General features: G+C 32.7%; 3 protein-coding genes across 3 annotated transcripts; all 3 read right to left on the bottom strand.

Moving 5' to 3' along the window:
* Positions 1-747: 747 nt before the first annotated feature.
* LOC105156326 (phosphoglucomutase, putative / glucose phosphomutase) lies at positions 748-6,609 on the bottom strand. Its single transcript, XM_088876254.1, has 7 exons — positions 5,987-6,609; positions 4,908-5,171; positions 2,740-3,256; positions 1,712-1,911; positions 1,487-1,599; positions 1,069-1,209; positions 748-954 (listed from the first exon to the last, which is right to left on the bottom strand). Exons 1-7 carry the CDS (start codon positions 6,536-6,538, stop codon positions 873-875), a joined length of 1,869 nt encoding a protein of 622 aa, XP_088732380.1. The 5' UTR covers positions 6,539-6,609; the 3' UTR covers positions 748-872.
* A 1,626-nt stretch (positions 6,610-8,235) lies between these two features.
* Positions 8,236-10,707, bottom strand: LOC105156233 (protein C2-DOMAIN ABA-RELATED 7). Its single transcript, XM_011072309.3, has 3 exons — positions 10,450-10,707; positions 8,938-9,033; positions 8,236-8,823 (listed from the first exon to the last, which is right to left on the bottom strand). Exons 1-3 carry the CDS (start codon positions 10,555-10,557, stop codon positions 8,524-8,526), a joined length of 504 nt encoding a protein of 167 aa, XP_011070611.1. The 5' UTR covers positions 10,558-10,707; the 3' UTR covers positions 8,236-8,523.
* Positions 10,708-14,637: 3,930 nt separating this feature from the next.
* LOC105156232 (uncharacterized protein At4g22758) lies at positions 14,638-16,280 on the bottom strand. The gene is made up of 2 exons (XM_011072308.3): positions 15,442-16,280; positions 14,638-15,016 (listed from the first exon to the last, which is right to left on the bottom strand). The coding sequence occupies exons 1-2, from the start codon at positions 15,671-15,673 to the stop codon at positions 14,838-14,840; spliced, it is 411 nt and encodes a 136-aa protein (XP_011070610.1). The 5' UTR covers positions 15,674-16,280; the 3' UTR covers positions 14,638-14,837.
* Positions 16,281-25,097: the final 8,817 nt, after the last annotated feature.

The raw sequence follows: 25,097 nt of genomic DNA, 5'->3' as shown, positions 1-25,097 counted from the left end.
ATCTGATTCTTTTCTTAGGGCTCAATCACTAGTTTGGGAGAGGTAGTGACCTCAAACCACTTGGAGGACCAGTTCGCCCGATCAAGGAGGTCGGGAGGATTTCGACTCGAATCACTTAGTATAAGATATTTTACAAGGACAGTATTGTTCGAATCTGTCCGAATCTTTGTTTATATCCTGATGTTATATAAGTTGACAGATGGAAAAAAGTTGGTCAAGGCGAAGATTGAAGCCATAGACGAGAAAAAGAGATGAATTACGTACAAGGTGGTCGAAGGAAGTGTGCTGGAGGTGTACACCTCTTTTAAGTTACCTTCAGTATTGAGAGAAATGGGCAACACGAGGTGGTGACATGGAGCATCGAGTACGAGAAGAAGAGTGTGTGCGCCCCCCACCCGCACGCCCTCCCTGATCTCCTCAGTGCTCTCACCAAACTACTTGAGCTTCGTTGCTTGTTCGTCCCCAATTGAGATCTTCGTTGCACTTGGACCTAATGCTTCTTTAGTGAATAAATGATGTCTAATGAGTGTGTGCTCTCATCAACAACGATTGATTGAGTTAGCATGACTTTTCTTCAATAAAAGGAGGTCTTTGAGTGGTTCACTCATCTTCAACCCCCATGTGATGAAAGAAATGTATGTCGTTGCTGCTTGTGATGTATTGTGTTTCGAGTTGTGGTTTTTTGGATGTTATGAACAAGTACGTTGTTTTTATGAACTTCTATATTAAATAAGTGAAGACGTCGTATGTTCTTGCTCGATATATATGCACACAAGTATATATCTGTACAAACTCTGTATTGCAAACTATGTTACAAAGCTGTTGAGCACAATTATATTTCTGCTAATTACACTTTATGCTTATTTCTTGCACTAGAGCTTCCCATTTCCACTTGCGTAATTGTCAATTTGGGAAATATCAAGGATTTTATCCAACCCACTGGCTACAAGAAACCTGGCAACAGCAACAAGTTAATATCATCCAACGGTACTATTTAAGTACGTACGAGGAAATTAATTTCAGACATTAGGAGTAATCAGCATATGTGGAGCTCCAAGGATTGCTTACTTGTCCCTGAGAGCTCTTGCCATGGACTGGCAACCCCCTGGAACTGTGGACTGAAGATTAACAGCTATATTCGGGTTGTGGATGCTCTGCCTCAGGTGTACCCACCCATGTTCTCCATGTTCTGCCTCTGACACTTTGGCCCTGGATTATAATTTCAATCGAGTCGAATTTTCACAACTGTGAACTGAATTATAATTATACTAACACCCTTTTACTTATGGCCAAATTATATAAGTTATCGATGGCTAGTTTTAGTTTTTGAATATATATATATATATATATATATATAAGTGCGTGGACTGTGATTTAGAGTTTGTTCACACAATTACTTAGTCATGGTCTGAAAGGGTACTGTTCGAGTTTCGTATTAGATAAAAAGCTGAATCAGGGTTTGGGATTGTATTTGTGTGCATGGTACCTGTACATATGGGCGTCAACCGGTGCTGGAGTGTCATTAGAGTCCACAAGGCACCCTTCACTTACCCAACAATCTCCACAGGAATCCAGTTCCCACCCTTCTAATCTTCCTTGCTGTTGACAAAACAAATTGAGTTTTTCTCTTGATTTAACCAATCCGAGCTGTTAGGGCATGAGAGAGAGAGAGAACCTGGCTCGGACATGGACGTAATTGAAAATTTCTTACCTCGATGAAATTTCTGAATTCCTCAATAGCTTGGACGCCTTTTGTCTTTGCAAACCTGGGCTCGGACAGGATGTTCATTCTCAGCTCCACTGATTCCAGAGGCTCATCAAGGTCTTGTATTAGGCTTCCAATTCCTTCCTCCGATCCTTCAAGTTTCATCCTCACCATTTCTATGATAATTTTTACCACCATATAAGCACCTGCAAATATCCCACTTTTAGAATTACATAAACCCCAAAACTTTACTCCGAAAACTAAGAACACGGCTAACTGAGGATTTTTTTTCCCACTTTAAAAGGGATCAATTGGTGACCCAATTACCTTTTTTGAACGATAAAATATTTTTCTAATCCCATAAAATAAGGACAGAATTTATTTTGGTATCATAATCATATAAGGTGACGTTTTTTATCCCATAAAACTCAAAATCACATCTTTTTAGTGCCAAAAAATGTGATTTTGAGACTTTTTAGTTTCAAAATCATAACATATATTTAGTCCCAAAACCATAACGCATATGATTTTTTAGGACTAAAAATACATGATTATGAATTTTATTGAACTAAAAGCAAAACCTATCATAATTGTGATACCAAAATAAATTTTGTGCTTGTTTTGTTGAACTAAAAAAAGCATTTTGTCCCCTGTTGGACTCTAACCCATACAAAGTATTCCCATTGATCATTTGTTGATCATCCCAACCTAAAGTTAGGGATTGTAACAAGGAAATTCCCCGGACATCGAAATTACCCCTGTAGTCTAATAGGGTAGGGGTCCAGTACTCTTAGTTCTTTGTTTTAGGAGATTTTATGAAACGAAATATTTTGAACTTTTCAAATTTTAAGACCATTTTAAAAATTTCGTAAAGCATGGGATCAAGTAACTCAATTTTTTCTAATTTTGAAATCATTTTGAGAATCAGGTAAGTAGAAGATTAAAAATATTGACCCCTACCCTTTGTGACCGAAAATATTATTTTGTCTTTCCTATATGCTAGCAAAACTAAAAGGGCATATATAATTATATACCATCATCAAGAAAGTGATTCTCTTTGAGGGCACCATGTCCGGATGTTTCCATCATAAGATGGGTCTCAATGCCATCCTTGTTGAGCTGAACTCCCTTATCAATCACATTCCGGTATCCAACCCTGTACAGGCAGTGATGCCCTCCTCTGTCCGTGATAAATCGCGTCAACGCCATGCTAGTACGTGCATCGGTCACGATAGTCGTGTTTGGGTGCTCCTTCAACACAATAGCGGACATGAGCGCGATAAGCTTGTCGCCGTTTATAGGGTTGCCATGTTTATCCACCACGCCACTTCGGTCGACGTCCGTGTCGAAAACTATGCCGAGATCGGCTTTGTTTTCAAGCACGGCGGCCCGTGTTAGGGCCATGGCAGTTTTGTCCTCTGGATTTGGGATGTGGTTAGGGAACATTCCGTCCGGGTTGAGGTGGAGAGAGCCGAATGTGTCTGCACCCAGCTTGTCCAACACGTCCCATGTGAAGAACCCTCCTGATCCGTTTCCAGCATTTACGATTATCTGCATAGATAATGATTTAGATTACGAGAGAATAATTAAAGAATGGGCATCACTCCGAATATGCAGTCGGGGTTAGAAATAAGGATAAAAACATCATTTTCCTGCACCTACTAATAGGTGATGGAATTTTCAATTTCAAAGGTTATTATATCGTCTATTTCAATTAACATATAAATGTTATGAAATAAGGACATGTATTTTATTTATATAAAAAAATTTATACTCATTATGAGTATATATATTAAATAAAATAAAAAATGCGATAGAAATTTGAAATAGAAATTTAATCCAATCGAGTACAGCATATATAAGGACTTTTGGCTAGAGGGAAAAGTAGAATAGATGATTTGAAGAGCTTGGCTTTAGACAAACTTATAGGATATATTAATATCACTCTACAAATTAAAATGGATTATTCCCTCTATAATAAATGAGCACGACTTAGACATAATAAAAAATCAATGTTATTTATCATGATTGAATAATATTTCTCATGATTTTTAATTATTGCAAAAACAAAAAAAAAAAAAAAGTCATAGTTATAACTAGTAGTTTTGGCATTGATTTTCCGTGAAAATAATGATTGACAGTTATTGTACAACTACAGTTAACTAGTATTTACTATGAATTTTTACGTTTTGTTATCGTAATTAATGATGACAAAAAATTAGATTTCTTTTAATATATGTGTTTTTTTTTTTATGTGGATTTTGATATATGTGGTTGATGATGAAAGTAGTAGGTGGAGGGGTAAAATAGTGTTTTGGTACCATTAAAAAAGATTAGTTTTATTTTTGATACCACAAATTTTGCAAGTTCGAATTTTGGTACTATTAAACCAAAAAATAAGCATTTTTTGTTCCAACTTAAGGGCAAAGCCCATGTGCCGTGCACATGGGCCTTAACGGCCGTCAACCTCACAATTTTGGCAGGAAAAGTCACACGAGTTTGAGAAAAAAGAGAAAATTGGTCTTTCAATATTTATTTTGGTACCATTAAACCTAAAAATAAGCCTTTTTGGTCTCATAAAATCATGTGTGGCACAATATAAGTAATACAACATATTCCAAAATAAAAAATAGAATTCATAAACATGAAACAAAATATATTGGTTATAAATACACGATTTGAGCTAATTAAAAACCTGGTTTGACAAAAATTTGACAAAACCCACTTGACATATTTTATCTTATATATTTTGTCAAGTGGGTTTTGTCAAACCAGGTTTCAATTAGCTCAAATCGTGTATTTATAACCAATATATTTTACTTCATATTTATGGAATCTATCTTTTATTTTGGAATGTGTTTATTACTTATTTTCCGGTGCACATGACTTTATGATACCAAAAAGACTTATTTTTAGGTTTAATAGTACCAAAACACTATAAAATATTGAAAAACCAATTTTTCCTCTTTTTTTCCAGACTCACATGACTTTTCCCGCCAAAATGGTAGGATTGACTGCCGTTAAGGCCTATATGGCTCTGCCGTTAAGTTGGTACAAAAAATGTTTACTTTTTGGTTTAATAGTACCAAAACACGACTTGCAAAATTTATGGTACCAAAAATAAAACTGACCTTTTTTAATGGTATCAAAACACAATTTTGCCCGTAGGTAGAGAAAAGGTTAAAATGAATGGAAGGAGAACCTGAAATCCTTGAAGAGGAGAGTCATAATGCAAGGGATGATCGACTCTTTGTTTGATAATATCTCTGAGGTGGTGAGCATAAGCGCTCATGAAATCGACTCTGGTTGGCGGAACCCTAAGTGCTGTCGACAGTTTGGCGAAGCGGTTGGCGTATTTCCGGGCAGCGTTATCGCAAATCTCCTCCACTTGTGGCGATGTGAGACCTCCTTTCTTTGTGAAGAATTTCAAGCCATTGCGTGTGTAGGGCAAGTGGGATGCTGTCATCTGTACCCAAAATCAATTTCTCTTCAATTTCTTGATTTCCTATCTATAGATTAAAAAAAAAAAAGGTTTCTTTTCCTTCTTGGAGAAAAGGTGAATTCAGGGAAATGATTAGGAAAACCTTGTTCGTGTGACTAAAAAATGTTATCAGAGTTGTAGTGGTAAGTATTAAATGTATTTTTTCGACGAGTAGGGTGAATTCCAAAAAAAAAGAGACTAAATCACAAAAAATTAAAAAGATTTAGGACCAAAATAATATCTTAAAAAGTTAAATGACGAAAACGTCAAATGACCTAACTTACGGGACCAAAAGTACATTTAATTATAATTGTAATGCAAAAATACCGAAACCTTACAAAAACACCCTTCTGTATACATTGCACTGACACTCCTCACATTTATAATTTTATAAAAAGTATGTGGTGTGTATGTAATTAAAAATCTAACATGATAGGCGATGCATGTAATTTACCCAAAATGTTTTATATCAAGAATTAAAGTTGACTATTGTTTTTTCTTTTCCCTTGAATTGAAAAGGACTGATTGACTAAACTCAATCGAATAAAACTAATTGCAATAATTGCTAATTGAAGAAATTAAATAGTTGTGAATAATATCTATTTGAACTAGTATTTTTATCATGTATTTCACTTCACACATATACCCTATAGCTACTGTGAAAAAACAAAAAAAAAAGTTCATTTGATTTATATATAAAGAAAAAAAATTAGTATTAATTTCTGTACCTAGAGAAAGAATTGAATGCATGCCAACTATATAGCAAGGATGATTATATAGGAAGGGCTAGTCCGCCCTACCATTATAGAGGCGTCATACGTAAACGGAGGCAGCAATGTACTCATGAAGCAAGCCGGCGTGGTCGCAAGTCCCATGTCGAAAACCACACAACCCGCCCGAGCAAGCCCCGCAAACACCGCCACGCTCAATACCCCGCCAGAAATCCTCGGGTCCCTCCCCAGCGACACCCTGGCCGGCGCCCCCCCTCCACCTCTTTCTATCTCCAGTCCACTAACCACCCACTCCCCAAAGCTCTCCGCTATCGCCTCCACCGCCGGCGGTGTCAGGTCCACGGACCGCCCCTTCTCGCCCTTCAGCGCCACCCCACGCACGTCGGACCCGTTCTGCAGCCGCCTAATCCTGTCCATTTCCTCATCCACCACCACTTGATCATTGTACCCTGCAGTAGTCGACGTAGAGTTGTAAGACGCTACGCGAACTGGGTGGAGTTTAGCAGTAGAAAAAGATGGGAACGTAATAAGATTGTTGTTAGAGCGAAAGGGTCTCGTTTTTTGAAATGATGGGAAGTTTGTCTTTGTGGGAATATGGTGAGTTAGAGATTGGGAAGCCATGGAAAGTTTTTGGCGGTCTGGAGCTGAGATGATATTTCAATTTGAACACAGGGAACAAGGAATTGCGGAAGATAAGGTTTTTTTTATAAGTGAAGGTCGGACAACCCTACGTTTGCAAATCATTTCTCGGACAAAAATATCTGTAGACAAGCTTCCAAAATTGCACGCAAGATTTTTACCTTGTTTTATTTGAAATATATCGCAGCCTGTGATATTTTTATTTTCTTTCAATTTTAATAGATCACAATGGCATATATATATACATATATATATATGGGCGATGATTGTGTTGAATATTCCAACAAAATATCCAGTTCAGATATACATATGCTTGACATTGAAATTTTTCGTTTCTGATAATAATATTTATTTCATCTTTAAATTCATCTTATATATTATACGCTTACATCTTGTGAAGAACTACAAATTGGAGTAATTATGTAAAGGGGAAATTATAGAAGAGAGATACAGCTTGCCTTACCAAATAACATTATAAAACGGCTCCAATAACAAGTATCAGAAATATTTGTTATTTTTTAACTATCGTCAAAATATTTTTTATAATTATTAATTAAGACTAATTTTTTGGGACTTATAGAAATAACAACCAACTCATTGAGAGCTCAGTTGACATGTCAACACTGTCGTGGCACTTTAGAGTCCTTGTCATGTAGTAAGTCAGCAGGCATCTGGAATGCCAGCAACTCCGCCGCATCACATCGTTTAACCAAGTATGTCGTCCATGTCACTGTGTTGGACAGGTAAATTACCAAATGGGCAGGGGTTAGCCAACTCATTAAGGCTTTGTTTGGATTTGTTACTCCGCAATTCCCGAGACAAGATAAAACACACTCAATATTTGTTTTTGTATTTTTACACCTTATCTACGTGTTTTTCTATTTTTCAACTTTCTATATATAATATATATATATATATATATAATATAAAACAGACATGATTTGACAATAAACAGTAATTTTTGTCTCCCAAAAGTACAACCTTAAACATAAATATTAATATATATACATATTTATATATAAAAATATATGATTTGACAATGAACAGTGATTTTTGTCTCCCAAATCCCAACATCAAACCTACACAACTTATTTTAAAATATTTTAAATTTTCCCAAAACACAAATCCAAACATATCATCTATTTTCAACACACACTTACTTATCTCTATTTTTCTCTCTCTATTTCCAAAATACAAAACAAAACAACTAAAACACAAATCCAAACATAATGTAAGCTTTTCTTTCAGAATGCAAGATGTCGGCGGTCAGACTGAAGGGTTAAAGCAACAATTAGCATAAATAAACTTGGCTCTCATTTTTTTTCTTTTTTTTGTTGGTTTGGGGGTGTTTACATTGTTATGAAGTTTGATATAATTATAAGAATATTCTCCTTTGAAAATACAGAGAGGCAATATGTAATTTGACGTAATATTATTCTATCGCCCCCTTTGAAGTTTAGTGTAATCACACAAACACTCCCCAGAGACATTAATATATGTCTAACCAAGTTAACAAGGGTATTTTGGGGGATTCTTAATGGTTTCTTTCGCCTTTTTCGGGTTGGGAATGGGGGAGAATGTGTCGATGTAAGAATGTTAACATTTTTATTGGGTATAAGAATGGCGTGTGTAATTACACTTTAGGTCGCGGGTGTCTTTTCTCTGGGTAATTCTACCTATTAACAATGCCAATGCTTTTCGCAGTAAAGCACAATAAAAGTTTACAAGTTACAGCAGCAATAACTCAGCAGTTCTAACACATACATTATATGCAACTTGGTTACACTACACAGACGAGTAGTCGAATCAGCTGAGCCAACAACGAGTACAGAGACGATCCAAGATGTTATTCCTACATCGTTCTAATCGAGAAACAGTTTCATATTTATCATGCTGACCCGTATATGATACCATGGTCGTCCCATCAACAATTTTATTTATGTACTTTGTGAACATGATTCCCCATCTTAAATCTTGAAGCCTCGGCTGCAACCTGGAAGATCAAGCCATTCAATTTGGAGCTCTAGTTCACCACATTCAACATTTCTCAACCTGAGAATCATGTCTTGAGTCATTTTCCCTTTGTTCCAGACGACAAAGCTCTCATCCGCTAGGCAGTTCTCACTGCTCGGCTCAACTCTATCAATTCTAGCGCCATCTGCGAGATCTTTCAATCCCATCCTCAGACATTCTATGTAAGGTTTGATGTCAATACGAGCGTTTCCCATGCTGTCATCTCCAGTGAACGTGTCTTTGTCATAAACAGACTAAAAAAGTACAAGAAACATCATTGGAGACTGGAAGCATGGTGTTTTCTTTAGCTTTAGAAATGACAGCTTATATTCGCAGGAAAAAAAAAAAAAAAAAAAAAGATTACTTACTAGAACGATGGGATCATTAAGATCCTTGACGTAAATAGTGAGCTCTTCGTCCCAGACAGGGTTGCAGTTGTCTTTGACAACTCTGGTCTTCACTCTCTGCAGCAATTATGTATAAAATCAGAATACACAAACATTAAAAGCTATCTGCATCATTCAACATATTGCACCAGCGCTGAACTGGATATCAAGATATCATTTGTGGTCAAGAAACGTCGTAAAAGAGTCAATCAATACCATCATATGGGGTTTCTTTGTCTAGATCACAGTCGGCCGTCCCTTTTATACCTCTCTTTTATAGACATTTTCTCAGAAAGTGATTGAGAATATATATATATATATATAGAGAGAGAGAGAGAGTAGATTTAACCCTAAGCAAACTAAAAGTTAACGGCAATTCTTGTAATACAATTTCAACTCATTAGATAGTTAAACATCGTGAATGTCCTAAAGCTGGAGAGTGTATCAGTCATCCGACTATCGCTACAAATGAGTAATTGAAGAAGTGAATTATGTGGAATATTGTAAAGTAAAGGGAAAATTCTGGCTGGCTCGAAACGAGTTCAGCCAATTCTACAGCAACCAACCAATTGTCTCGTTTTCGAGCATTGGGTATCGTTTTCAGACTACAAAGGGAAATGTAGCAAATGGCATCAAGAACGCCCAAAAAATAATTAGCACGTTCTCCGACAAATATCAGGATAATTACAATTTTGGTCCTCAAACATAACCATTTATACGATTTTGATCATCAAATAATTTGAGACTGCAGTTTTTGTCATCAAAATTTTATCTGTTTTGATCCTTCCATAAGTAACATCGTTATAATTGACGGAATTTTGGTTTGAAGGGATAACAAAAACTGCAACCTCAAATTATTTGAGATGCCAAAAGCGCATAAGTGCTGTGTTTGAGCATAAGAAATCTCAATTATTCCAACAAATGTCATAGTTTTCTTTTCTTTTTCTCTCACCGGACCAAAGGACAGCATGACAAAGACTCTACTTAAATTGTCCAGCCATTAATGAAGCTTCTTCAAGGGCCCAAATTGAGTCCGGAAAACTCTAGAATCAAGAACTAATAGGTCCAAATTCCATGAAAGAGAAAAAAAAAAAACGGGGCGCGCGGGGGGGGGGGGGGGGTATCAATTTACTTCAGTAAATAGTTTTTCTTTTTTTCTGATATATGGTTATGTAAGAGCATTAAATTCATTGTAAAGTAAAGCATCATTCTTCGAGAAAATTGATGAGGATGCGGACAACAATTCACTCCATATACCTCAACAACTAAAATGCTTTTACGATGTGGAGATTTCAGGCCAAAACTCCATAAATCCATCAATTCCACCGAAAATCATACAGCCCATCAAATAAAATTAGAACACATACAACACAAACACAATCGAAAGAGCAAAAACAGCACTAATCTATTTTCAGTTCATTCATGTCTGAACTTGCGATCAAGTGGAAATAGGAAAAAAAAGGAAACAGAGAATTAAGAAAGATGAGAGATGACCTGAGAGCCGGATTCAATAACAACGTAAGGATCACTGCTTCTAGTGTCACGGACAGCAAGATTCATACCTCTGCGAACCCGGATTCTCAGAAGACCCAAAGCATCCATTCCAAACTACTTTCCAATGTTTCCTCTTCCTTCTCTACGCTTTCCCTTGAAATAAAAAAACAGCAGTGTGTTGTGGGAGTGAATAAGAAAATGGGATGCTCGCACACCCACAAACAATTAAGGAAACAATATCCACCCATATAGCCACAAAATGCCCACTAAGCTATTCTTTCAAGTCGTCCAGTTTTCAGTTTTTCAAAAATAATTAAATATATATATATATATATATGTTTATTGATATGTATTTTTATTAAAAATATGATACTATATTAACTAGAAAATATAAGTTCATTAAGTAATCCAAATATATTCACAATTCAGACAAAAATTTATATTTTCCTATCAAAACAGAACATGCAATGGACTGCATAGGGTCAAATATTTATCTATCCACTTTATAATTTAATACTTATTCTCTTTGATTTATATTTAGGCCTCGTTTATTTTGTTGTGTGAATAATCGGATTATAGAATAAATTAAAATGAAATATAAAATAAGATTAGGTGTGTATTACCTGTCACCCGTTTACTTTGTTTGCTTGAATTAGTAAGATAAATATTAAGGGGTGTTTATTTTATTTAATATATAAAAATAATCCAAGGTGTGAAATGACAAATATAGCCTTAAATATTTATAAAAAGTGAAAAATAGATTTTGGAAGAGCATACATCTCCAGAGGAAGGGTGGTGTTGTATGAAGCTGTTGATCTGTCCATATACCCATTCCAAAATCAAGATGAAGTTGTTGCTATCCCCTACTGATTCGGGTTGTGTCCCTTTTTGAAAGAGATGATGAGCTTATAATACTTAATTATTATGATTAATAAAAAATAATTTATAGAAAATTTACAACACTTGTATTGATGTTATACTACACATAAAACAACTTGGTTGGCATCTCGAAATTTACTTGGTCATGACTGAGCCGGAATGGGTCAGGCTGGTGGGTCGATTTCCGAAATAGGGCCTTGGAGCTCATCATCACTGTGTTTACGCCAATAGGGGATGCTGTGTGCTCCGATAATAAGGGTTGGTACGTGAACATTTGATTGCAAGAAAATTGAAGGCATGTGGTGCTGGCCCACAACTAACCTGGGTTAAAAAACATTGAAATTTCCGGAAACCAAACATGGTTTAAGGAAGAAGAAGAAGAATTGATTCTGGAATATACAGTACGTCATTAATTTGCCTTATTTAATAAAAACACTGTTACGTCACTATAATATTTATAATTGACTCACGACCAAGTTGAGTCGGCAGATGGTAGGTACAGAGTATCAAATAAGGAGGACAACATATCAAAATTGGCGCTTTCTTACATGAAATCACCCCAACGTGGTCGTATCTCAATGCTAAGGTTGATGCTTCATACAAGTTTTTGTATGTACGTACTCATATGAAAATATTATTTGTCATAATAACCAAATATTAAAGAATATAAGTAATAGCTTCTATTCAAAAATAAAAAATAAAAACAAAAAATGCGATGAAATCTTTAAGGTGCGTGAAAGGACGGTGAAAAGGGTAGGCGACCCATGTGCAGCCGTAGGGACATGCATGTTACTGGGGCTGGTGGGTCGCAATTTCGGACCACTTGATCACCAATCATTTAATTTTGCATTCTTATTATTATTGTTTTTTCATAGAAAATAAATTAACATATATTCTACTTGGGGTTTTTTTCATCAAATTTGGTAGATAAAGATGAGAATGTGGAGGGTGGGGGGGGGGGGGGGGGTAAGGGTACGTGTTCGAGTGTCGAGTGTTGGGATGAGGTTAATATAACTGACGCATGAATGCCTCTGCCACTTGCATGACCAATTCCTATACGGAAACCGAAACTAACACTTTCTCCTGTTTTTTTCTTTTTTCTTTTAGTTTTTATCAAACGAACGAACGAGACACATGTAAGAACATTTATTAGGTTTATGTTATGAGTTTGAAATTCTTAAACACGACGAGGTCGAGGTTGAGGTCTTCCACTTCAGGTTTTAGGATGCTCGAGTCAAAAGAAATAAGTTAGAAGTGTTGCAATTATTTCTATAAAAAATATTCCGACAATCAAGTTATAAATAATTTTAAACCAACAAGTCTAATATAAAAATAATATAATAGGACACTGTAAAATCATCCGTAGATATTTATTATAGAGTTATTTATACTTATTTGTCATTATACGGTCCCATTTAGGGACTCTCAGATATTGTCATGTATCTATCAATCAAAGGCTCAAATTCTAGGCGTCAGATCGAGTCAAATTAGACAGAGTTAGTAAAAAAAAAATACACATATCCTTACCATTTTTTGAGATTTTATTAGCTTTGGAGGAGGGGGAGGGTATTTCGTGCTTTTACCCATACCAATAAAGTCACTCAGCGTTTCACCTTGCTTATTTTTGTATTTTTGTCTCGAGTTTTGCTTATTAAATTGAAGAATAAGTGAATTATTAGTCGATGTCTTAATATAATAATATAATTATTGTTTTCTAGAATATTAGGTAGGAGTAATAATTAAGAAATAAGTAGGTTGGGTATTTAATTGCTAAGCAAAGTTTTAAAATTGAAGCACATAGATAGCCCTTTGCACTTAAGTTTTTGTTGTTGAAAGAAAATAAATCGACACTATAACGACACATTGAAATTCTAGTATGACGACAAATTTATGAGTTTATGAATGTGATGCGCCATGGATAGATTCCATGTGCCGTTATGTAATGTAAAGTATTATTTATTTTGATTTCAGACTTTTTATATTTTGTTAGAAAAATAATATTTTAAGACCTTCAATTTTTTTATTTACAACTAATATAATACATATATTTATATCATTAGCCTCCAGAAGACGGAGGCTTGGAATGGGCATTTTGCCTCATCCCCACATAAAACACTAGACATATAATCAGATTGGTATCATATTACTCAATGTATTGTTCACTTTGCTTTCGTATGAAACTCACGATTTTATCTTAAAAAAATTTCTCGTTAAGAAAAGAAAATTTTGGAAACTTACAAAATGATCAAGCATACCAGACATGCGATGCGATTCATATCCAATTGTTCGAAGTATTGTCTTTGACTTTGTATAAATCTTAAAAGTTTCTCACTAAGGAAATGAACATTGGAGCTTAAAAACAACTCAAGCTTCTCGTCTGCAAACGTTATGCAATGGTCGCTTACATCATAATAATTGCTTGATCAATTTTGCTTTCCTCTCAAAAAGAAGTATAGATTTTGCACATATAAATGAAATTTGTGTTAAATATAAGAATAGGGCATTTTAAGAAATGAAAGTAAAGGGAAACCATAAAAAGAGACATTGTAACATTACTATCATGAAAGATGCCGATCGAGCTGTAAATTTATTTCATTTCCTTTTTATTACATTCTGTACATTTAAGACTGATACATATTTTCCACCCAAAACAATGTGATAACATTTCATTTTGTATACTTCCCATTGTCTTCAAGATCCAGCCAACAACTCCTAGAATAATTGTAGGCAAAATCAAGAATGTCAGCACTCACCCACATGTCATCACAGCCAGTACCTACACAAGCCAACAATTTAGTGTTTCATGTAAAACTGCAACTTCTCTGTTGATCCTAATATGGTAATCCTCAGTCATTACAAGACAAACAAATCCAATAATGTCAGATGTTAACAAGGAAAAGCCCCGCAAAACTTATATGTAATAAAGCTATAAGCTTCTAACAACCTCTGGCATGAGACTAATCAAGTTCAGATTTTTACAAAACTTGGTAATCAGTAGTTAATGAGTTGGCTGCCTGGGCCATGATTAATCAAAGTCCCCAAGCACATTGAACATTCAAGTTAAACATGTACCATAATGCCAACCTTAAAATTATCACATTTACCTTACAAGGGTCCATTACCACTTTAGTGAATGGCCAGGAACCTTAAGAAAGCAAATAAAAACTATGAAGTCTACCTTTTCCTTGACAACTCTGAACAACTTCTTTCACTAGTGCAAAAATGAGTATAACTCAAACCAGTTTGTAGGTGCAGCACATGTAATTACAGGAAGGAAAAGATGTATTCAATGCGAAGAAGCAGCAAGAATTAAAGATGAACTTGACAAGCAAGTCTATTTTATTAAGCAACAAAACCACAAAGGTTTACATTATTCATGACGGTGAACTTAAGAAACAGCTGACCAGGCAGAAAACTGCCCACAAAATAGACAATGGAATCATTACCAAAGACAAACATGAGAATCCTAAACACCAATAGAATTCCCCAATGATTGAAATAAGACTTATTCAATGAGAAGATATCTTGAGATTGAGAGATTTATGAAACCAAGCCTTCCAGCTTCCAGATCCCTTCCGGGAGATTGCAGATGACTTCTCACTGTCGATGGAATTCTCAGTTTGAGGCTTCTTGCACAGCATGAAATTCCGAACACCGGCTGACCCAATTGTCTCCCATGGACTCAGCGCTACAGCCAAAGACAAGTAAAAGTAAGTATCATAACCATCAAAATTCAACTCCCCCAAGTTAACACAGAATTAAGCAGCCTAATAACTTAAGAAATACAGAGTCATAGAAATACGACAAGTTGAAGCTAAAAGTATAGCAGAAAAGTATCAATCAGTGTACTAAAGAATGACAGATCAACATCTGTGGTCGACCAAATGTTATGAACCCACAACAAAACTCTATTTCAGTTCAAAAAATTATGTATTACACAGAACAAAGCAACAATGGCTACAAACTGCAGCAATATAACTATTCAACTACAGTGACCAATTGAGAATACATTCATCAAACAATAAATACACCAATTGTTAAATATCACATCAAATTTCACCATAGTGCAGAATAATTCAAATAAAACATGCAAATTTGACATAAAAATACTACCTTCAGTTCCAGCAATTGGGCAATAGAGCATAAAATTATTGAGGTCAGATCCAAGAATAGGAAGCCTCCCCTCGCGCGCATACGATTTCAGAGCAGTATCAATCACAGCAGCAACAAGCTCGTCCTCATTGACCACGAATCGAATGGGCCCAGCACTACCGAGCACCGTAACGCTAATCAAGAACCGATTCCCTTTAAAGGGCTGATTCTTCTTCTGCTTGTAAAGCAACATTTTATTTTTCTTCGATTTTCTTAAGATTTCTTTACGAGACGTTAAAAAATTGCGAATGAAAAGAGAGAGCAATCAAAGAATTCAATCAAAGAAGAGAAGGGCTCGTTGCACAAAACCAAAAACAAAAAAACAAAAATCAAGAATTCAAGGGTCGAGGCCGAGGCAGCGGTAGTACCAGCCTTCCATGCAGGATCCAAAGCAGAAAGAGTTCGCGGCCGAAATCGAAATCCCCCTTCTCGTAGAAGAAGGGATGACCATTAATTGTGCGCTCGAGATTTCCACCATTCACAAAGGAAAAATCTTGAATTTATTTAGGGATAACAAGATGAAGAAGAAGCAACCAAAAGGGTTGAAGAATACGAAGCCAAATCTCAAAAGAATGGCAGAAAGGAGGTCAGGATGAAATCCACTGGAACGGAGAACAAACGGGTCGGTTGAGATATTGATGGAAAAAAAGGGGTAGGGAAACGTGAATTTATATATCTCCGTCCCGTGGCCGTGTGTATGCAATCCTAATAAAACTAGGGTTAGGGTTGTTTAATTTGAATCTGATTTTCTTTTTCTTTTTCTTTTTCCTTTTCTTTTGCAGTCACATTTTTGTAAAAGTGAGATGATATTGTGATTGAGGTGAGCTGGATTTTGTTGAGCAAAGTCTGGTGAGATACGACGCCGCTTCCCACCGATTCCCTTTTTGGAACTTATCATCAATAATTTCAAGCTGTAAAATCAGTTTATTCTTTTTAAAGACTATATACTTAATATTATATTAAAATGGATATTAATAATATAAATCATAATAAAATCGAAAATGTTAAAATTCAGTTATTTACGTATATCTATGATTCCATCTTTTAAATATATCTATGTTAAAATTTCACTTATTAAACAAATTTTAATTAAAAAATAATTTGGTGGTGTTTTAACGTGCAAAATATCAAAATATATTGAGAATAATATAATTAAAAGCATGAGAGACATTTTTATCCAACCAATAGGATAAATATTACATTTATTAATTTAAGATGGTATAAAATATTACATCAATAATTTAGGAGGCAAAGTATATTTTATAACTCAAATTCAACTAACACATAATTAAAAATATCCCATTTATCCAAGGTTAGGAGCTATAGATAGAATTAGGACTCGATCCAATCGAAAGATCGTAGTAACTTCCAAGATAATTCGATCCAAATGTATTTGGGATCTAAGAAAACGAACAAGTTATTAAACTTGTTCGGAGATCCCCAACTAAGATATTCCAGTACTTAAGTTAGATCGGTATGAAATCGAGGGGAAAAAAATAGAATATTCTTCCTGTAAAATGGTGTATCTTGATTCTTGACCCAAAAATGGCTATAGAGTATTTATAAGGTTAATTATTAGTATTTGTAAGGGTTCACGTATCGTGATCTTAGCCCTCCAATCATTGAGTTATCAATAATTATAGTTCCGAGTCTCCTAATTAGATCAACTCGAATGCGACACGATCCAACTAAAAAATATACAGATCCTTATGTGAGTGGCATTTTAAGGTCTTGCGGTGGGCAATTTTGTTCATTTATAAGCCCCCATATTAGACCCCCTATGAGGAATTGAATTAAATTGTAGTATAGTACATATTCCTAATTCTACTTTGTTTTAATAGTATAATGCTAATTCTGATGATAAGGTTAGAGAGATCAGTCATTCATCTTATATTTTCTACTCAAGAAAAATAGTATAATGACACCAACATTATATTATAATCAAAGTTGAGTTGGTGTGCGAATTATTGACTTAAAATTTCAAATAGAGAATGCAAGTTGTTTTATTTTGGTGAGATTAAGACCAATTGATGCTATATTTTCTTTAAAGAAATAATCAACCATGTGTTTATGTACATTATAACGTAAAATCTCGAACACATTAAGCATGCATAATTATTAATTTTGAGTCCAAGTATAAAAATAGTTATTCACAACTATCATTTTGAATTGAATTTGTTCGACTTTATTTAATCTTATAGTATTCATTTATTTATCTATTTGCCTTACAACGATGAAGTGCAATTTATATAAACTATTTATTCTGATGTAACCAAAAGAAAGAAAATGGAAACTACTTTTTAGAAAATATATAAAAATAAACGGACAAAAAGATCAAATTAGATGACACGCTATTGTATTAATATAAGCAAACATCTCATATTGGTCTTATCGAGAAGTTTAAGCATCCTCTCTCTAGTGAGACGCCTTTTAGAACAAATTTGTAAGGCTTATATGAAACTAGGCAAGATAAAACTACGAGAAAAATAGAGTGCCGATTACATTGCACGTCATATCATTTGGGCCTATTTGCGGGAACGAGGTCATGTGTCCATCTCAAGCCCCATGTTTAGGAGCCTGATAATATAAACACATGTTTGATGGTATATAAGCTTCGCGGCCTCTTCTACCTCTTTTTCATAGGATAAAAATCTTTAAAATAAACAGTACTCTATATAATGGGGTGTCAATTCAATCACAAATTACATTATATGTATTTAAAATTAATTTTTATCACAGGTTGATGTGTGTCGTACAAGGAAGACGTTGAAAAATTATACATTAGTTGTATTTGTGTTTACTCATAGCATCAAAAGATTCCATGTGGGAACAACAACGATGCAGCTAAGTCAAAGTGCATTATTATTCTTCGTTCACACTACATGCGCCATTTTGACCAACACTAGCTCGTGAATATTATCGAAAATTCTGCCTAAGTTTTCAACAAATCTGCAATGATAATGGCCGGACATTATATATGTCGAGACCAACCTCTTTCAATCCTCATCATTGAGCCAGCGGAAGCAATAAAAATTTGATTAATAACGTAAGAACATGTCTCCAGTATTTTGATAAATTAAAATTGGAAAAAAATATAATTTATTTTTATGTGATTTCAACAATATAATATCTGTATATTTAAAAGAAAGAGTCATAACCTAAGCAAAATATAAGGCCCAGATGACAATTATGAAAAAAAGTATGAAAATTAACTAAAATCTAATGAAAAAACAAAAAAGATAAAAAAAAAAAGATTCGAATAGTGGTTGAAGTGATGGAATTTTACAATGAAAGATAGCCCATCGAGATAATAATAGTGAGAGGTTGGGTTATTTTCAAGAAGAGAATCAAAATAATAGATAGATCATTCCGTAACTGCTTTTGAAACAAAATTTATGGTCATTTAAAATTTCACTATTAAACCACGTAACTAAAGTACTATACTCACAATCTAGAAGAACTTTGATTTTTCATTATAGTTAAAAGTAAAAACATGTGGTAGATACTATAAGTAAAATCGTAGGGACTGTTAGTTAATTGTGATAAAACTAAACTTAAATTTTAGCATTGATTTTGTTTGACTGTAATAGATAATATTGATTTTTAGCTGTGGTAATTTATAGTATAGAAAATAATTAATTTTTTTTATAGTAACATTAAAATTTCGTGTAACCAAATGTTCCCAAAATACATCCCTATCTCGTTGTACATCACCTCACATGGAAAAAGCCATTAATACCTCAAAATACGTGCAGGTATTTTTATCTATTGACTCTATTTAATTAAAAAGACCTAAAAAAAATTAAAAAATTACACATGCATTGGAAACCTTAAATACTGTTTCTGAATGTCTGAACTTTCATAAATATACAATAAAAGAACTAAAATACGAAATGAAATTTCCGGAGAATGTGATCCCATGTGATAACTGATCGAATCTTAGGTTCTTACTGTCCTCCGTATCAAAATTGACCCTTACTCCATTAATTTATGTGTTTAAATATTTAAGATCAGCACATGGTTGATGTAATTAAAATTAATCAAAGAAATAAATATATTTATTTATATAAATTATCTCTGTTTTTTAAAAAATTATACATACATCCATTAATAATGTCAACGATATTAACACAAATTATTTTTTTAAAAAAAAATCAATACACCCCAGAAAAACAATAACATCATTATACAAATTATATCTGCTTTTTATCTGCTAAAATTATGAGAATAGACTAAAATTAGAAGTATAAATATAATTATCTCTAAATTGAATTTATGCTGGTACTAATAGAGAATTGGTTCAATATTCGAGAGTTTAAGTAGCTCAGGCCAGGCTATTAATTAATGTTAAGAATAATTGCATGAAATCCCTATGTGTTTTAGAAATTTAACTAAAAATTCTCTATATTAAAAATATATGCAAAAACCTCCTCTGTATTTTTTAAAATATCACAACACACTCTAAATTATGCTTAATTGCGTCAATTATTTAATGATTTGCCCGTTATGCTCTTATTTTGATAGTCATTGATCTTTTCTAATTAAAAACGAGCGGCTTTTAGATCTCAAGTATTTATAAAATATATTTTCTGCATTTATACATATACCCAATTATATATAAAATAAAATATTATGATATATAATATATACAAATAATTAATACAATATATACTATATACGTGGGCGACGTCGACGTCGCCCCAGATCTGGGCGGCGACGCCACGATCGGTGCGCAACCCACCCTAATGTCCTGGAGAGGCAGACGGTGGAGGCCGGCAGACGGAGGCTGGGGGTGGAAGCTGGGAGGCGGAGGCGGAGGTTGGGGATGGATGCCGGAGGCACATGCGGGGGCGGTGGGTGGCTGGCGATTGGGGGTGGAGGGTGATGGGCGATTCGTTTTTCTCTTTACTTTTTTTAATATTTATTTATTTATTGTTATTTTGTAAATTTCAATATAATGAATTAGTTTAATTATATTATGCCTAAATATATTATATTAAAAAAAATAAATTTATTTATCATGTATTTTGATTTTAAAAACTTATAAATGATATTAAAAATTTAGTATTTTCATAAGTAGAATATTTTAATTTAATGTAATAATATATTTTTACATATAAAAATTGACAAATACTATTTTTTTGGTATTTATCATGTTTGTTTCTACAAAATATGAAAAATATAAAGAATTAATCAAAAACAATATTGACAGGGGCAATTTTATCTATCCAAATATGATAAATGTTGAAAATGCATCAAAAAGTTATCCATTTGCATGTGTGAACAACTCTCCATTTCTTTTTAAAAAGAGAGTTTTTTTCGCAAAGTTTATAATTTTGACTATTTTATCAACACAAATAAGTATTTTATAAGTTTTCTACAACACATGGGGTAATATGCAATTTCCCCTTAACTGTTGTTGGAGATCTAAAGTCGTGCAAAGGCTTATCTCAATTGCTTTCGCGAATGACTTTTGGTCTGCTCATATTCTTTATTTACCTCTCTACTACAGATTCCATTGCCACTTTGCATAAAGATGAGGAACAAACTACTTCTTTTGTGCTGAAAATGCAGGGCCAGGAATTCTTGACCCACTTAAATTCTTCATTTATAATCAATGTCATATATTTGTATAAATTAATTATTTATATATATGGATTATGACAGGACGGCAATCTTCTACATTTTTCTAACTATTGTAAGAAAATAGTACTGTACAAACTAGTGTTTAGAAATTACGTCATTGTTCTATGTCAGATATAACTTTTTTTTTAAAAAAAAAGTTATTTTACAGTATATGATATTTTTTCAGGATATATAAACTATATGAACAATTTTAAAATACTCCCATAAATCCCGTAAAGCATAGTCGAGTTTTCTCAAATTTTATATTATTTTAAAAATTCCATAAAATAAGACTGAAAATATTGAGCTTCACATTCTACGGGACTAAAAAGTATAATTCCAACCCCCAAACACATTACACGGCTGTGGATGTTGCAAGTGGGGTGTGAATTACAATGCTAAAATTGAATGAAGTGTGTGATTGCTTTTGGGCAGGTACTATTGCTTTTGCCCTAATATTTGAGTTTATGTTTTACTAAAATTATGGAGTTTGGTTTGTTAAGGTTTGATGTTGAGACACTTTCCGGAAATGATGCATTGCCCTTTACTAAAATCGTCAACTCAACTCACAAACAATGCCCCAACTTGTCCACATCTCTATAAATAAACCCCTCTTTCTCACTCTCTCTCTCTCTCTATATATATGTCTATATATTCACTTTCTGTTAAAGTTTTTTGAAAAAATGTCTCTTAGTTCTAAGAACGATACATTGATTCTTGCCTGAAAATTATGCAACTGACTGTAGAAATGATACGTTTAATTTTTTATTATTTGAAAAATTATCGATTCTTGTTGATGTATGACGTTAATATAACTCTTGAGTGATAAGGTAAAAAAAAATCAATTTTATCCTCGCTGCAATTTAATTTGAAAAGAAAATTTAAAAAAAATATCTTGTTTTGGTCCGACGTTATTATAAAAAAATATAAAAATCTTGTGTTGAACATATATAATTATAAAAGAAAATAAACATAAAAAAATATATAAATTGATACACCCTAATGGAAGCGAACATAACAAGTTAATTATTGAAAGGACGTTATTATTAGTGGATATTGTTAATTTTTCAGACAACGAAAGAGTATTTGTAATTGTATCAAACATAATTTACTCATATTGTAATACCTACTTGTTAAACGATCACCTTATCTAAAAGTTTAAATTGTTAGATGTGAGAATTATTTAATATTAATTTCTTAACACGTCCCCTTTATGTCTAAATCCTACCTATAACATTTCTTTAGTAGATTGGTGACAATGAAATTCAAATTTCAAGACTTTTGATTTGGTCTGGTTCAGACACTATATTAAACAATTACTTTATCTAAAAAATTAAATTAATATAAAAGATAATCATTTAATATTAATATTTTACATACTTTTCAAAAGTAGAAAAGAGCAGTTTATGGTTCTAGAAAGTAATTAGGCAAACGACCAAAAGATTGATGTTTGTAAAAAATAGTGATGGCTTAAATATATTTTTGGTTATTAATTTTTGGTATTTTTATTCTTTATCTTTTTAGGATTGTAAAAAGTCCGATAATTTTTTGACATTTCATAATTTTGGTCCTTTCAGTATCGAATTTTCCAAAAATTGCTAGAATAAATTATGTGCCCCTCACAATTTTGGCTTTCTTATCTCTTTTATCTTTGTAAGAGTTGCAAAAAAATCTTGTAACTTTTTGACATTTCACAATTTTGGTCCTTTTGCTATCGAATTTTGCAAAAGTTGCCAGAATAAATCATGTGTGCCACAAAAATTACAAAAACTACCCCGACAGCCAAAAATAGGGGTAGTTTGTGTAATGATGCTAATATTTTTAGGGTGTGTATGTAATTTTTTAAAAAAGTAAGAGATGATTTATGTAAATAATAATAATATTTTAATAGGTATATATGTAATTATCCAAAAGATAGAAGTAATTTATATAAATAGATCATTCTCAAAATCTTGACACTCAGTAAAATTTTAAAAATCTCTTGGACTTAAGTTACAATGAAAATCCATTGGATATATGATGAGCCCAAAGTCCTAATAAGTTGATGAATACATAGGCTTCAGAAAATCCAAACTAAACTAAGCCCCTTCACAACTTATCTAAATCAATTCTTGTCTAATTAAATGGACCAAACACGCCCTTGTCAAAAGGCCCAAAAATATAACTGCTCTAAAACTTGCAATCAAGCAAGTATTTCTTGTTGTGAGTCCCTACGGACGTGTGAATATTTATTTATTATATTTTGTCTGAATTATTATTATTAATTAAATTAAATATTATTTAATATGTTAAAATAATTTATCGTAAATTTATTTATTGTTATTAATTAAAATAATAATAATTATTTTTTTAAGAGACCAAAGAAGAGACTTAAGGGGGGTGTTTGTTAGAATTTAAAATAAGAGTAAATCAGCTTATTACTGAAAGTGAGATAAAATTAATCATTTTATTTTTAAATTATTTAAATTAAAAGTTATAAATAGCTTTTTATCAACTTTTTAGCTTATTAGTAAAGTCGTAGTATTAAATTATTTTTCTAAATATCAAACCTCTATTTTTCTGTTTTATTTTTAATTTTATTTTCAAACACTCTCAAATTTTATTATTTTTTTTAAGTTATAATATGTTTTTACAATTTATTTAGGAAAAAATAAAATTTTCATCCTATAACTTTGCCTTAATTCATTTTGATCCTTTATTTTTTACAATATTAGATTTAGTAATTTATCTACCAATTATGTGTAAATTTGGTCCTTTAACCTAATTTATGACTCTTTTTCCCTTTTGATAATAAAGGATATTAGTCCATTCTAATGTTTTAAGTGTAATATAAATAAATATTTTTTTCATAAACTTAAACTCTTATACCATTATAGGCGCGTATTAGCTACGAGATTCAAAATGAATTATATATACGAATTAAAATTCTCTTGAAAAATTATGTAGCGGTAAAATTGTCTGAAATTTGATCAAAAGATTAAAATTAAGTAATGTTAAAAATTATCGAACTAAAATTAAAATAGATAAATTTAAAAAATTAAAATTAAGAGCAGACAAAATCAAAGAATTAAACAAATAATATTTTCATTTATTTATAGTGCAACAGCAGAAATTATTGTAAATAGCTCGTAGAGACAATGACAAGGATTCGACCTAAAATCATTACCGGATCTTTCACTCAATCAGATGTTGATATCCCAAATTGGGAGTTGAAATTTCTGGGTATTAATTTTTGGTGGTGCATGTGCTTCTGTTGGGCCCATTCTCTTAAATACGACAGTGACATGAGGAGAAACACTCATCAATTTTCGGAAACACTGTATTTTTTTGTACCATATATTAATTTTTTTTTCAATTTAGTACGATTTGCTAATATTGCATTTTATAATCTAAAAAAAAAATTAATATTAGTATTCACGTATATTTTTTGTCTAATAATTAACAAAAAATATACAGTAATAATAATAATTTCGTTAATTATTAGTTGAAAAATGTACAAAATAACTGAAATTAAAAAAATAATAACTTATAAAAGACAATATGAGAAAATCGTAATAAATTGAACTAAATTAAAAAAAAAAAAATTACAGGAGCACGAATACAAATCCTAGACAGGATAACATTTTCCCCCACGATTTGATGTGACTTTTCAATTACAATGTGTTTATTATTACACTGCGAAAACAAATATGATGAACGACCAATCGGCCAATGCGAATCATACTTCATTTTCATACTACTTATTGAATCTAATTAAAATATCTTATATTATTTGTGGCCTTTATATGTTTTGTTAGGATTATTTGATGTCAACATCTTACAAATTTTTACAACATGATATTGATACATAGAATGTTGACTTATTTTCTGGATGCGGTTGTAAGAACGAGTCATTTTTAAATTACGAACGATGTTTTTAAATACTATTAAAAAAAAATCAAGTTTTTGCTAAACTAGAAGCAACCACTTCTAAACTTAAATTTTTATCGCGA

Source organism: Sesamum indicum, linkage group LG2 (genome assembly GCF_026168435.1).
Source record: "Sesamum indicum cultivar Baizhima isolate 11 linkage group LG2, ASM2616843v1, whole genome shotgun sequence".
Taxonomy (NCBI): domain Eukaryota; kingdom Viridiplantae; phylum Streptophyta; class Magnoliopsida; order Lamiales; family Pedaliaceae; genus Sesamum; species Sesamum indicum.
This window is presented reverse-complemented; position numbering and strand designations above follow the sequence as displayed.